Genomic DNA, 13,583 nt, shown 5'->3' with positions numbered 1-13,583 from the left:
ACATCCATACCAAAACCCTATCTATAGGCCACCAACATCTAAGACCAAAGATAGATAAAACCACAAAGATGGGGAGAAACCAGAGCAGAAAAGCAGAAAATTCCAAAAACCAGAGCGCCTCTTCTCCTCCAAAGGATCACAGCTCCTTGCCAGCAAGGGAACAAAACTGGACAGAGAATGAGTTTGACGAGTTGACAGAAATAGGCTTCAGAAGGTCAGTAATAACAAACTTTTCCAAGCAAAAGGAGCATGTTCTAACACATCGCAAGAAAGCTAAAAACCTTGAAAAAAAGGTTAGATGAATGGCTAAGTAGACTAAACAGTGTAGAGAAGACCTTAAATGACCTGATGAAGCTGAAAACCACAGCACGAGAACTTCGTGACACATGCGCAAGCTTCAGTCGCCGATTTGATCAAGTAGAAGAAAGGATATCAGTGATTGAAGATCAAATTAATGAAATAAAGCAAGAAGACAAGATTAGAGAAAAAAGAATGAAAAGAAATGAACAAACACTCCTAGAAATATGGGACTATGTGAAAAGACCAAATCTACATTTGATTGGTATACTGGAAAGGACAGGGAGAATGGAACCAAGTTAGAAAACACTCTGCAGGATATTATCTAGCAGAACTTTGCTAACCTAGCAAGGCAGGCCAACATTCAAATTCAGGAAATACAGAGAACACCACAAAGATACTCCTTGAGAAGAGCAACCCCAAGACACATAATTGTCAGATTCACCAAGGGTGAAATGAAGGAAAAAATGTTAAGGGCAGCCAGAGAGAAAGGTCAGGTTACTCACAAAGAGAAGCCCATCAGAATAACAGCGATCTCTCAGCAGAAACCCTACAAGCCAGAAGAGAGTGGAGGCCAATATTCAACATTCTTAAAGAAAAGAATTTTCAACTCAGAATCTCATATCCAGCCAAACTAAGCTTCGTAAGTGAAGAAGAAATAAAATCCTTTGCAGACAAGCAAATGCTGACAGTTTTTGTCACCACCAGGCCTGCCTAACAAGAGCTCCTGAAGGAAGCACTAAACATGGAAAGGAACAACCAGTACCAGCCACTGCAAAAACATGCCAAGTGGTAAAGACTATTGACTCTGTAAAGAAACTGCATCAATTAACAGGCAAAATCACCAGCTAACATCATAATGACAGGATCAAATTCACACATAACAATATTAACCTTAAATATGTATGGGCTAAATGCCCCAATTAAAAGACACAGACTGGCAAATTGGATAAAGAGTCAAGACCCATCAGTGTGCTGTATTCAGGAGAACCACCTCACACGCAGAGAAACACATAGGCTCAAAATAAAGGGATGGAGGAAGATCTACCAAGCAAATGGAAAACAAAGGCAGAGGTTGCAATCCTAGTCTCTGATAAAACAGACTTTAAACCAACAAAGATCAAAAAAGACAAGGCCACTACATAATGGTAAAGGGATCAATTCAACAAGAAGAACTAACTATCCTAAATATATATGCACCCAATACAGGAGCACCCAGATTCATGAAGCAAGTCTTTAGAGACCTACAAAGAGACTTGGACTCCTACACAATAATAATGGGAGACTTTAACACCCCACTGTCAATATTAGACAGGTCAACAAGACAGAAGGTTAACAGGGATATCCAGGACTTGAACTCAGCTCTGTACCAAGTGTACATAATAGATATTTACAGAACTCTCCACCCCAAATCAACAGAATATACATTCTTCTCAGCACCACATCACACTTATTCTAAAATTGACCACATAATTGGAAGTAAAACACTACTCAGCAAATGTAAAAGAACAGAAATTATAACAAACTGTCCCTCAGACCACAGTGCAATCAAATTAGAACTCAGGATTAATAAACTCACTCAAAACCACACAACTACATGGAAACTGAACAACCTGCTCCTGATTCACTACTGGGTAAATAACAAAATGAAGGCAGAAATAAAGATGTTCTTTGAAACCAATGAGAACAAAGACACAACATACCAGAATCTCTGGGACACATTTAAAGCAGTGTGTAGAGGGAAATTTGTAGCACTAAATGCCCACAAGAGAAAGCAGGAAAGATCTAAAATTGACACCCTAACATCACAATGAAAAGAACTAGAGAAGCAAGAGCAACCACATTCAAAAGCTAGCAGAAGGCAAGAAATAACTAAGATCAGAGCGGAACTGAAGGAGATAGAGACACAAAAAAACCTTTAAAAAATCAATGAATCCAGGAGCTAGTTTTTTTAAAAGATCAACAAAATAGACTGCTAGCAAGACTAATGAAGAAAAGAGAAAAAAATCAAATAGACACAATAAAAAAATGATAAAGGGGATATCACCACCAATCCCACAGAAATACAAACTGCCATCAGAGAACACCATAAACACCTCTATGCAAATAAACTAGAAAATCTAGAAGAAATTGATAAATTCCTGGACACATACACCCTCCCAAGACTAAACCAGGAAGAAGTTGAATCTCTGAATAGACCAATAACAGGCTCTGAAATTGAGGCAATAATTAATAGCCTACCAACAAAAAAGAGTCCAGGACCAGATGGATTTACAGTTGAATTCTACCAGAGGTACAAAGAGGAGCTGGTACCATTCCTTCTGAAACTATTCCAATCAATAGAAAAAGATGGAATCCTCCCTAACTCATTTCATGAGGCTAGCATCATCCTGACACCAAAGCTTGGCAGAGACACAACAAAAAAATAGGAATTTTAAGCCAATATCCCTGGTGAATATTGATGCGAAAATCCTCAATAAAATACTGGCAAACCGAATCCAGCAGCACATCAAAAAGCTTATCCACCATGATCAAGTCAGCTTCATCCCTGGGATGCAAGGCTGGTTCAACATATGCAAATCAATAAACATAATCCATCACATAAAGAGAACCAACAACAAAAGCCACATGATTATCTCAATAGATGCAGAAAAGGCCTTCAACAAAATTGAGCAGCCCTTCATACTAAAAACTCTCAATAAACTAGGTATCAATGGAACCTACCTCAAAATAATAAATGCTATTTATGACAAACCCACAGCCAATATCATACTGAATGGGCAAAAGCTGGAAGCATTCCCTTTGAAAATCGGCACAAGACAAGGATGACCTCTCTCACCACTCCTATTCAACACAGTATTGGAAGTTCTGGCTAGGGCAATCAGGCGAGAGAAAGAAATAAAGGGTGTTCAATTAGGAAAAGAAGAAGTCAAATTGTCTCTTTGCAGATGACATGATTGTATATTTAGAAATTCTCATCATCTCAAAATCTCCTTAAGCTGATAAGCAACTTCAGCAAAGTCTCAGGATACAAAATCAATGTGCAAAAATCACAAGCATTCATATACACCAACAGTAGACAGAGAGCCAAATCATGCGTGAACTCCCATTCACAATTACTACAAAGAAAATAAAATACTTACGAATCCAACTTACAAGGGATGTAAAGGACCTCTTCAAGCAGAACTACAAACCACTGCTCAACAAAATAAAAGAGGACACAAACAAATGGAAGAACATTACATGCTCATGGATAGGAAGAATCAATGTCATGAAAATGGCCATACTGCCCAAGGTAATTTATAGATTCAATGCTATCCCCATCAAGCTACCACTGACTTTATTCCCAGAATTGGAAAAAACTACTTTAAAGTTCATATGGAACCCAAAAAGAGCCCTCATAGTGAAGACAATCCTAAGCAAAAAGAACAAAGCTGGAGGCATCACACTACCTGACTTCAAACTATACTACAAGGCTACAGTAACCAAAACAGCATGGTACTGGTACCAAAACAGATATATAGACCGATGGAACAGAACAGAGGCCTTAGAAATAATACTACCCATCTACAACCATCTGATCTTTGACAAACCTGACAAAAACAAGCAATGGGGAAAGGATTCCCTATTTAATAAATGGTGCTGGGAAAACTGGCTAGCCATATGTAGAAAGCTGAAACTGTATCCCTTCCTTACACCATATACAAAAATTAACTCAAGATGGATTAAAGACTTAAATGTAATACCTAACACCATAAAAACCCTAGAAGAAAACCTAGGCATTACCATTCAGGACATAGGCATGGGCAAAGACTTCATGATTAAAACAACAAAAGCAATGGCAACAAAAGCCAAAATTGACAAATGGGATCTAATTAAAGAGCTTCTGCACGGCAAAAGAAACTATCATTAGAGTGAACAGGCAACCTACAGAATGGGAGAAAACTTTTGCAATCTACCCATCTGACAAAGGACTAATATCCTGAATCTACAAATAACTTAAACAAATTTACAAGAAAAAAACAATTCCATCAAAAAGTGGAAAAAGGATATGAACAGACACTTCTCAAAAGAAGACATTTATGCAGCCAACAGACATGAAAAAATGCTCATCATCACTGGTCATCAGAGACATGCAAATCAAAACCACAATGAGATACCATCTCACACCCGTTAGAATGGCAGTCATTAAAAAGTCAGGAGACAACAGATGCTAGAGAGGTTGTGGAGAAAAAGGAACGCTTTTACACTGTTGGTGGGAGCGTAAAGTAGTTCAACCTTTGTGAAAGACAGTGTGGCAATTCCTCAAGGATCTAGAACTAGAAATACCATTTGACCCAGTGATCACATTACTGGGCATATACCCAAAGGATTATAAATCACATTACCATAAAGACACATGCACATGCATGTTTATTGCAGCACTGTTCACAATAGCAAAGACATGAAACCAACCCAAATGTCCATCAATGATAGACTGAATAAAGAAAATGTGGCACATAAACACTGTGGAATACTATGCAGCCATAAAACAGGATGAGTTCATGTCCTTTGCACAGACATGGATGAAGCTGGAAACCATCATTCTAAGCAAACTATCACAAGGACAGAAAACCAAACACTACATGTTCTCACTCATAGGTGGGAGTTGAACAATGAGAACACATGGACACAGGGCAGGAAATGTCACACACCAGGGCCTGTTGGGGGGTGGCGGGCTGGGGGAAGGATAGCATTAGGAGAAATACCTAATGTAAATGATGAGTTGATGGGTACAGCAAACCAACAAGGCACATGTATACCTACGTAACAAACCTGCATGTTGTGCACATGTACCCTAGAACTTAAAAGTATAGTAGGAAAAATAATACAATTTGGCATCTCTTTCTAATTGTAGCAAACTGCTCCTGCTGCAGTATTTGGATCTCTGAAATACACCATACTCAGTTAAAGTATGAGTTGATTAATCTTTAATGATAAAGGGGCAATATATTATAATTTAACATATTTGAAACTACTAAGATTTTCTTGAAGCTTTTTTTAGATTTTAAAATTGAAGTAGAAAAGCATATACCAAATGTGCATATCTAAATAATCATTAATTCACATTTTCATCTTTTTTCGTCTTTAACTCTTTCCTATTAATATTTTTAATATAAGAAATGAAGGCCAGGCTGGCTTCAGTGGCTCACACCTGTAATCTCAACACTTTGGGACGCTGAGGCAGGAGAGTAGCTCAAGCCTAGGAGTTTAAGACCAGCCTGGGCAACATAGTGAGATCCCATCTCTACAGAAAAAAAAAAAAAAAATTTTAATTAGCTGGGCATGGTGGCATGCACCTGTGGTCCCTAGCTACTCAGGAGGCTGAAGGGGGAGGACTGCTTGAGCCCAAGAGTTTGAGGTTACAGTGAGTCATGATTGTACCACTGGACTCTAGCCCAGACAGCAGACTCCATCTCTTTAAAAAAGATGAAAAGCCAAGATGAGTGTGAAGATACCTAAGTGGGAGCAGCAAAGACTGTTGGGCCACTGATGCCTCAGCCACTGTTTGGAGTGTATTAATTGAATGTCATATGTGTCTTTGTAATATAAGGATGAGCAATAACAGTAAATATAGGAAATAACTAACAGGAAAAAAATAGTATGCGATTTTTTTTGTTACAGTGGGCTGATTTGATTCTTATTTATTTTTATTGTAGGCTACCAAAATGAATGGCTGTGAAGAATATTGTGAAGAAAAAGTAAAAAGTGAAAGGTAAGAAAATAATTTTCAAAGTATCCATAATGCTTCATCTATCTATCTATAAATGCTCTGAAGATTTCTATTTGTTTTCCAGTATAAAGTAAGCATTGTTGAGTAAATTATGAAACTATGGTTGAATATTAAGAATTTTTAAAATTTTCGGGCCAGGTGTGATGGCTCATGCCTGTAATCCCAGTGCTTTGGGAGGCTGAGGCGGGCGGATCACTTGAGGTCAGGAGTTCAAGACTAGCCTGGCCAACATGGTGAAACCCCATTCTCTACTAAAAATACAAGAACCCAGTCATGGTGTCTCATGCCTGTAATCCCAGCACTTTGGGTGGCTGAGATGGTCAGATCACTTGAGGCCAGGAGTTGGAGACCAGCCTGGCCAACATGGTGAAACCCCGCCTCTACTAAAAATATAAAAATTAGCTGGGTGTGGTGACACGTGCGTGTAATCCCAGCTACTCAGGAGGCTGAGGCAGGAGAATTGCTGGAACCCAGGAGGTGGATGTTACAGTGAGCCAAGATCGCGCCACTGCACTCCAGGCTGAGCAACAGAGCAAGACTCTGTCTCAAAAAAAAAAAAAAGAAAAAAGTTCTAAAAATTTTGTTACCAGGAGGTTCTAGTGACATGTGAAAATGTGTTTATTATACCATTGCTTCAAGAAAGCAATATTCTCTTAACCATGGGAAAAAATGAATGAAAGTGTGACCTAAATGGAAATGTGCCAACAATCATGATAGTGACTGTCATCTCCTATTGAGTTATAGGTCATTTATTTTTCAGTTTCTATATTTTTCTATACTTTAAAAATTTTTAAATTTTTCATGAGAAAATGAAACCAAAAAAAGTAAGAAAGTTTTTTAAAACCCACAAAAATATGTTTTAAACAATTTCTAATTATAAAGTAAGGTCTTTTTTTACAAAAATATATATGAGGGAAAGGTTTTTTTTTTGTTTTTTTTTTGTTTGTTTGTTTGTTTTTTTTTTGAGACGGAGTCTTGCTCTATCACCCAGGCTGGAGTGCAGTGGCCCGATCTCGGCTCACTGCAAGCTCCGCCTCCCGGGTTCACGCCATTCTCCTGCCTCAGCCTCTCCGAGTAGCTGGGACTACAGGCGCCCGCCACCACGCCCGGCTAATTTTTTTTGTATTTTTAGTAGAGACGGGGTTTCACTGTGGTCTCGATCTCCTGACCTCGTGATCCACCCGCCTCGGCCTCCCAAAGTGCTGGGATTACAAGCGTGAGCCACCGCGCCCGGCCCGAGGGAAAGGTTTTTTATCTATGAGGGGACTTCAGAAAGTTCATGAAAAAATAGAGTTAAAAGATAAAAATATAAAATACAAACTTTATTAACATAAGCTCCATCAAGTTTAGCACACTTTTGTAGGTGATGATACCAGCCATTTAGTTAATCCCTAAAAAACTAAAGGTCCTGCAAATTTAACCATATCAATGCAGTCTTTTTTATATTAACTGAAGAAAAATGCATGCCCTTTACAGATTTTTTGAGATTGAGGTACAAAAAGTCAGAAGGAGCGAATTAAGGACTCTAAGATGGATTCCTAGTAATTTCCCACTGAAGCTCACAAAATTGCCTTGTTTGATGAGAGGAATGAGCAGGAACATTGTCACACAAGGGGAGAACTCTCTAGTGAAGCTTTCCCAGACATTTCATGGATGTAGAGCTTTTTAACCCAGCAAAATAAGTGTTGTCACCCACAGTGAGTTAGAACAGGGGGAAACATCTGTCATAAAAGCAGCGTAATGGCTGCCCTGTTGACATTTTGGGAGCATTAGTCCATGTCCTGGTGTATACTAATGTCATCAGATGAAAGTACTCTGCTTTGTTCCCCCTGAATATCAGAAACTTAAAAATGTATTCAGGCTTTTACGTAATCCTTTTTCACTTCACCTTAACACTAAACACCGTTCTCCTACCTAGTTTCTCTTTCCTAGCCATCTATCTTACCAAAGAGGGCATCTGTAATGCACTCCCAAAATATTGAGAACTTGTACTGAGTTTCGTCACATTAAGTGAATGCCCAGACACAGGAGTGTCCTTCTGGCCTCCTCCTGTTGTAGCAAAAGACTATACCCATCAATAGAGAATTCTTTAAATAAATTAAGATACGTTCATATTTTGCAATAGTGGGCAGCTGCTGAAAAGAAGGAGAAAGAGCTATATGCCAATACAATTGTAATCACTCATCCATGTTGAAGGACAGAAATAAAACCACCACCTTCTCCATCCTCAAATGAACTCCTTCACTCTAAAGTTCAAAGACGGGATCTGTCCAAGGATAAATTTTAAAACTGTATTAAACCATTCTACATCTCAGTTGTTTACATCTACCAATAAATTTTAAGAATTGTGGTTTTGTTTTCTTAGACATTCTATTTTAAAATACTGTAATAATTGTAGAGAAAATCATACAGGGCCATAATGTTTAATTTGAGTACAAAAATGAAGAAAAGGTTACAAATGTGTTTTGTTTTCATAGCTTAATTCAGAAGTCACAAGAAAAGAAGACTGATGGTGATGAAATAACATGGGGAAGTGATGAGTTGCCAATAGAGAGAACAAACCATGAAGATTCTGATAAAGGCAAGAATTTTAATGATAGTATTTTCCTCAAAAATAATGAATTGGAAAAATAAGTTGTTTTTAAGTGATTTTCAGACTATATGGATATGCTGTTTTACCATATGTATACATTATTTGCTTTTCTTTCTTTCTTTCTTTGAGACGGAGGCTGTGAGTCCAGTGGGGCAATCTCGGCTCACTACAACCTCCACCTCCCCAGTTCAAGCAGTTCTCCTGCCTCAGCCTCTCGAGTAGCTGGGATTACAGGCGGGCGCCACCATGCCCAGCTAATTTTTGTGTTTTTAGTAGAGACGGGGTTTCACCGTGTTGGCCAGGCTGGTCTGGAACTCCTGACCTCAGATGATCCACCCACCTTAGCTTCCCAAAGTGCTGGGATTACAGGCATGAGCCACCGCACCCAGTCACGTTATTTGCTTTTAAACATAAAGTTAAATCATGTAGACAAAAATCAACATTGGTTTATATTACCAGATATTTGCACAGTTATATTCTAAAATTCTCAGTGGCTTGGAGTAAAACATGCAAATAAATGTATACATACTTTAAGTGGAAATATGAAGCCATAATTTTGCCATTCTGGAAGGAGAAGTCAAGGGGCACTTTTTTTTTTTTTTGGAGACAGTCTCGCTCCGTCACCCAGGCTGGAGAATACAGTGGCACAATCTTGGCTCACTGCAACCTCCATCTCCTGAATTCAAGCAATTATTCTGCCTCAGCCTTCCAAGTAGCTGGGATTACAGGTGCACGCCACCACGCCTGGCAATTTTTTCTATTTTTAGTAGAGATGGGGTTTCACCATGTTGGCCAGGCTGGTCTCTAACTCCTGAGCTCAGGCAATCCACCCACCTCGGCCTCCCAAAGTGCTGGGATTACAGGCGTGAGCCACACCGCACCTGGCCAGAATTATTATTATCCTAGAATCCCAGCCTCATCTTTTATGATCAGGAATCAATTGGTCTGTTTCACTATTACTGCCTTTTCATTTTATTACTGGGCCAATAGAGAAATGAAATTCTATCCAGTGTTTCATTCGTCTTACTTTATATGAGGAAGTGTCACTATAATGAAAGAACATGGTTTTGTCATTCAAAGCAAAGTCTTCGTTTTTTTTTTTTCTTTTTTTAAGAAATTAACAGCTTAGGCTGGGCGTGCTGGCCCACACCTATAACCCTAGCACTTTGGGAGGCCGAAGCAGGCTGATCACCTGAGGTCAGGAGTTCAGCCAGCCTGACCAACAGGCAAAACCTCGTCTCTTCTAAAAATACAAAAATTAGCTGGTCATGGTGGCAGGCACTTGTGATCCCAGCTACTCTGGAGGCTGAGACAGGAGAATCGCTTGAACCCAGGAGGCAGAGGTTGCAATGAGCCGAGATTGTGTCACTGCACTCCAGCCTGGGTGATAGAGTGAGAGCCTGTCAGAAAGAAAGAGGGAGAGAGAAGGAGAGAAGGGAAGAAAGCAGGGAGGGAGGGAGGAAGGAAGGAAGGAAGGGAAGGGAAGGAAGGAAGGAAGTTTAATTAACACTTTCTTGACTTGGATAGACTGTTGATATGTGTACAACATGCATGTCCAGCATTGTAGCCCTTGCTCATCCACCCAGCCTTTAAGTTCCTGTTGCACTGACATGCAGTTCTGTAAAAGTTATTTCATATGAGTAAATTTTGTATTCCCAGACAACCTCTGCCTGAGCTAAATGTTAACCTTTTAGGTGTCTTGTATAGTTTTGTATTCCTCACAGTGCCAGCATCATTGTTGCCTATATCTTAGCTGCATCATCAAAATGCTTTAATCTGCTGATTGACATAATTAAAGCTACATTTGTGCAGTCTATAGCAAGAAGTTTCCCCTCCCTTTTTCTAGGATAACAGTTGCCTTCAATTATAAATAATTTCCATACAGCAGGTACTAAATTAGACCCATAGCTCTTCTAAGATAGTTGACTCAACTCCCAAAGCACTCAAGGGAATTCTTTATTTGCATGGAGAAAACTATCAAACGCCAGGGATAACTGGCCCTGAGTGCCAAGGATGGATGGTGAAGAGAGAAATCAGTGTTCCTGGAGTAATCTCCCATAGTAAGGAATTTCTGAAGTGTCTCTCTTACTTTCCCCATGTGCTTAGAAGCTCATTTAAATGGAAAGTAGTAACAGAACTAAATTTGATAATTTTTTGTAATGAGTTCTGGGGTTTTTTGGGGGGGGTGAGGGGGTGGGTAACAGTTTAAGTTGCATGTGTTATGCAGATAAGAATCAGTTACAGCTGAGCATACTTATAAAACTTTAGGACAGCATTTCTCAAATTTGAGAACCTAAGAAGCACTGAGAATGTTTATGGACCAGTTTGAATAACATTTAATGCCATTATTTTAGATTATCAGTCTCTACTGGTGCCAGGGTGAGCAACACATTGCAATTCAAGGCACTGAAATAATTCAGTGTTTAGTTATGAGTTGGTTATTCAGGTGATCTAGAATGTGCTGTTTATATTATCTTGAAATTAAAACAAAATTTCAAAATTTTTAAATGCTTATGTAGAAATACTCAGCAGAGCCCAGTTTAAGAAAAACTAGGCTAAGAAATATCTGAAATATGTTTGGTTTTCTGCAATCAAGCTGTTCGTAAAAAGAATTTATATGTTTTACTTATGGTCACATTTTAGTGTAAAAGTATTGAAGCAAAGGATATTGTCATTATAATTCTCAATTACCTACTAAAATGATGGTTCCATTGGCTCTGTTGTAACAATTTAAAGGTATTTATTTAACTAAAATCTGTTTTTTAAATAATTTCTGTTAGTCTTAACACATACCAATTTTGTATTTGTTTGATGTACTGTAATTTTTTCATCTTTCCCCATCATTTATAAAGCCTTTCTGTATATATGAGATCAAGATTTTAGTGTGTGTTTGTGTGTGTGTGTGTGGTGTGTAAGGAGTCAGGGGAGCATAACATAGAGAATATTGTGAAGTTTGGGATTCTTCAGAAAAATCCATCTTCTCACTGTAACAGAGTTCTATTGTTGAAAGAATCCCATTTACTATTATCTAGAATACTTATTTTAAAAAATTGCCTACCTATTATGTTGTTTCCGAAATTCTGAGAACTAAGTACAATTACCTTTTTATGGCTGGTTTTGCGGGGAAAAGAAACAAGCTGTCCCCAGGCTGCCCATGATAAACTCCTTATCAAAAATTTTTAAAAAGTGCCATTTGAGTCAAGAGAAGTAAAAAGAAACAACGTAAACTCCTTTAGAAACTGTAAATAAATGAGAGCCAAGAGCCTTAAAAACTTCTGAACGTCAGTGAGGTATCTCCTTAAAAGTTGGGTGTGAGAGTGTGCTAGGGCTGACTTTCCTGTGTTAATTGTAGTTATCAGCCTACCTATTAATTCTATTATCTTATTAATTCTCTCATATTTAAAGACTTTCCCTTTTGTAAGATGAGGTGCGAATGGGCTGAAATTAGTTCATTTGTTAGTTAAATCTGTTCTGGGGGAAATATTATTAGTTGTTGCATATTTAACGACTTTTCTGGCCAGGCACAATGGCTCATGCCTGGAATCCCAGCACTTTGGGAGGCTGAGGCAGGTGGATCGCTTGAGCCCAGGAGTTCAGGACCAGCCTAGGCAACATGGCAAAACCCCATCTCTACAAAAAAATACAAAAAATTACCCAGGCCTGGTGGTGCTTCCCAGCTACCAGGAAGGCTGAGGTGGGAGGATCACCTGAGACAGGTAGTTGACATTGCATTGAGCTGTGATTGTGTCATTGCACTTCAGCCTGGGCTACAGAATAAGACTGTGTGTGTGTGTGTGTGTATAAAGTAAATAAAATAAAGACCTTCCTAGCCAGGTACACACATATATACATATATTTTTTATATATACACATATGTACATATATATTTATTGTGTATATATATAAAATATATACACACACACACATATAAATCTATAAAATAAATAAAATAAAATAACGACCTTCCTAGCCAGGTGCAGTGGCTCACGTCTATTATCCCAGCACTTGGGGAAGCCAAGACAGGAGGATCACTTGAGGCCAGGAGTTCAAGACCAGCCCGGGCAACATAGGGAGACCCCATCTCTTCAAAAATATTTAAAAATTAGCCAGGCACAGAGTGTTGCATGACTGTGGTCCCAGCTACTTGGGAGACTGAGGCAGGAGGGTCCCTTGAGCCTGGGAGATCAAGGCCACAGTGAGCTGTGATTACAGAACTGCACTCCATCCTAGGCGACAGAACAAGATTCTATCTCTAAATAAATAAATAGACTTTCCCTTTTGTAAGATGAGGTGAACATCGGCTGAAATTAGTTCACTTAGTTAAATTGGTTCTGGAGGAACTGTTTTTAAATTGCTGTCTTCCTATTAGATCATTCCTTTCTGACAAACGATGAGCTCGCTGTACTCCCTGTGGTCAAAGTGCTTCCCTCTGGTAAATACACGGGTGCCAACTTAAAATCAGTCATTCGAGTCCTGCGGGGTTTGCTAGATCAAGGAATTCCTTCTAAGGAGCTGGAGGTAAGTGGCTTCTGCCAATGATTCTCTCCCAAAGTGTATGCATTTAGTTTGTAAGGAAAATGTATCTTTACTAGCCCAAGATTAGAAGAAATTTTGAAAATTTTCCAACTCTAAAAGCACTACCTTATCATATCTAGCAGAAAATTAATTTTTCTGATTAGAATCCCAATAATAGTGATTTAAGGGAATCACTTTAACTACTTGGAACTTGATACATTCCCCTGAAGATTATCCTTCCTGCCTCATAGTTAAGGTAAAAATGTTTAAAAAAAAAAAGCCAAGTATAAATTTCAACCATGCACTAAACTTTATAATTAGTGTATTGTAGACATGTTTCATCATTAAGAGCAGGTTCTAATTTAATACAGCTCCAAGAATGTGTGTCCTAGTTCAAAGCAGCAA

The 13,583-nt window shown here is 38.7% G+C and overlaps 1 protein-coding gene across 15 annotated transcripts in view; it reads left to right on the top strand.

Moving 5' to 3' along the window:
* Positions 1–13,583, top strand: part of PTPN13 (protein tyrosine phosphatase non-receptor type 13) — a 220,208-nt gene that overhangs the window by 195,736 nt on the left and 10,889 nt on the right. For all 15 annotated transcript variants that reach the window (XM_055297064.2, XM_055297076.2, XM_055297071.2 and 12 more), the window contains 3 exons: positions 5,997–6,052; positions 8,548–8,651; positions 13,033–13,181. In XM_055297064.2, the coding sequence (XP_055153039.2) occupies positions 5,997–6,052; positions 8,548–8,651; positions 13,033–13,181 (309 nt within the window). The remainder of the gene's footprint in view (positions 1–5,996; positions 6,053–8,547; positions 8,652–13,032; positions 13,182–13,583) is intronic.

Source organism: Symphalangus syndactylus, chromosome 10 (assembly GCF_028878055.3).
Source record: "Symphalangus syndactylus isolate Jambi chromosome 10, NHGRI_mSymSyn1-v2.1_pri, whole genome shotgun sequence".
Classification (NCBI taxonomy): Eukaryota; Metazoa; Chordata; class Mammalia; order Primates; family Hylobatidae; genus Symphalangus; species Symphalangus syndactylus.
This window is presented reverse-complemented; position numbering and strand designations above follow the sequence as displayed.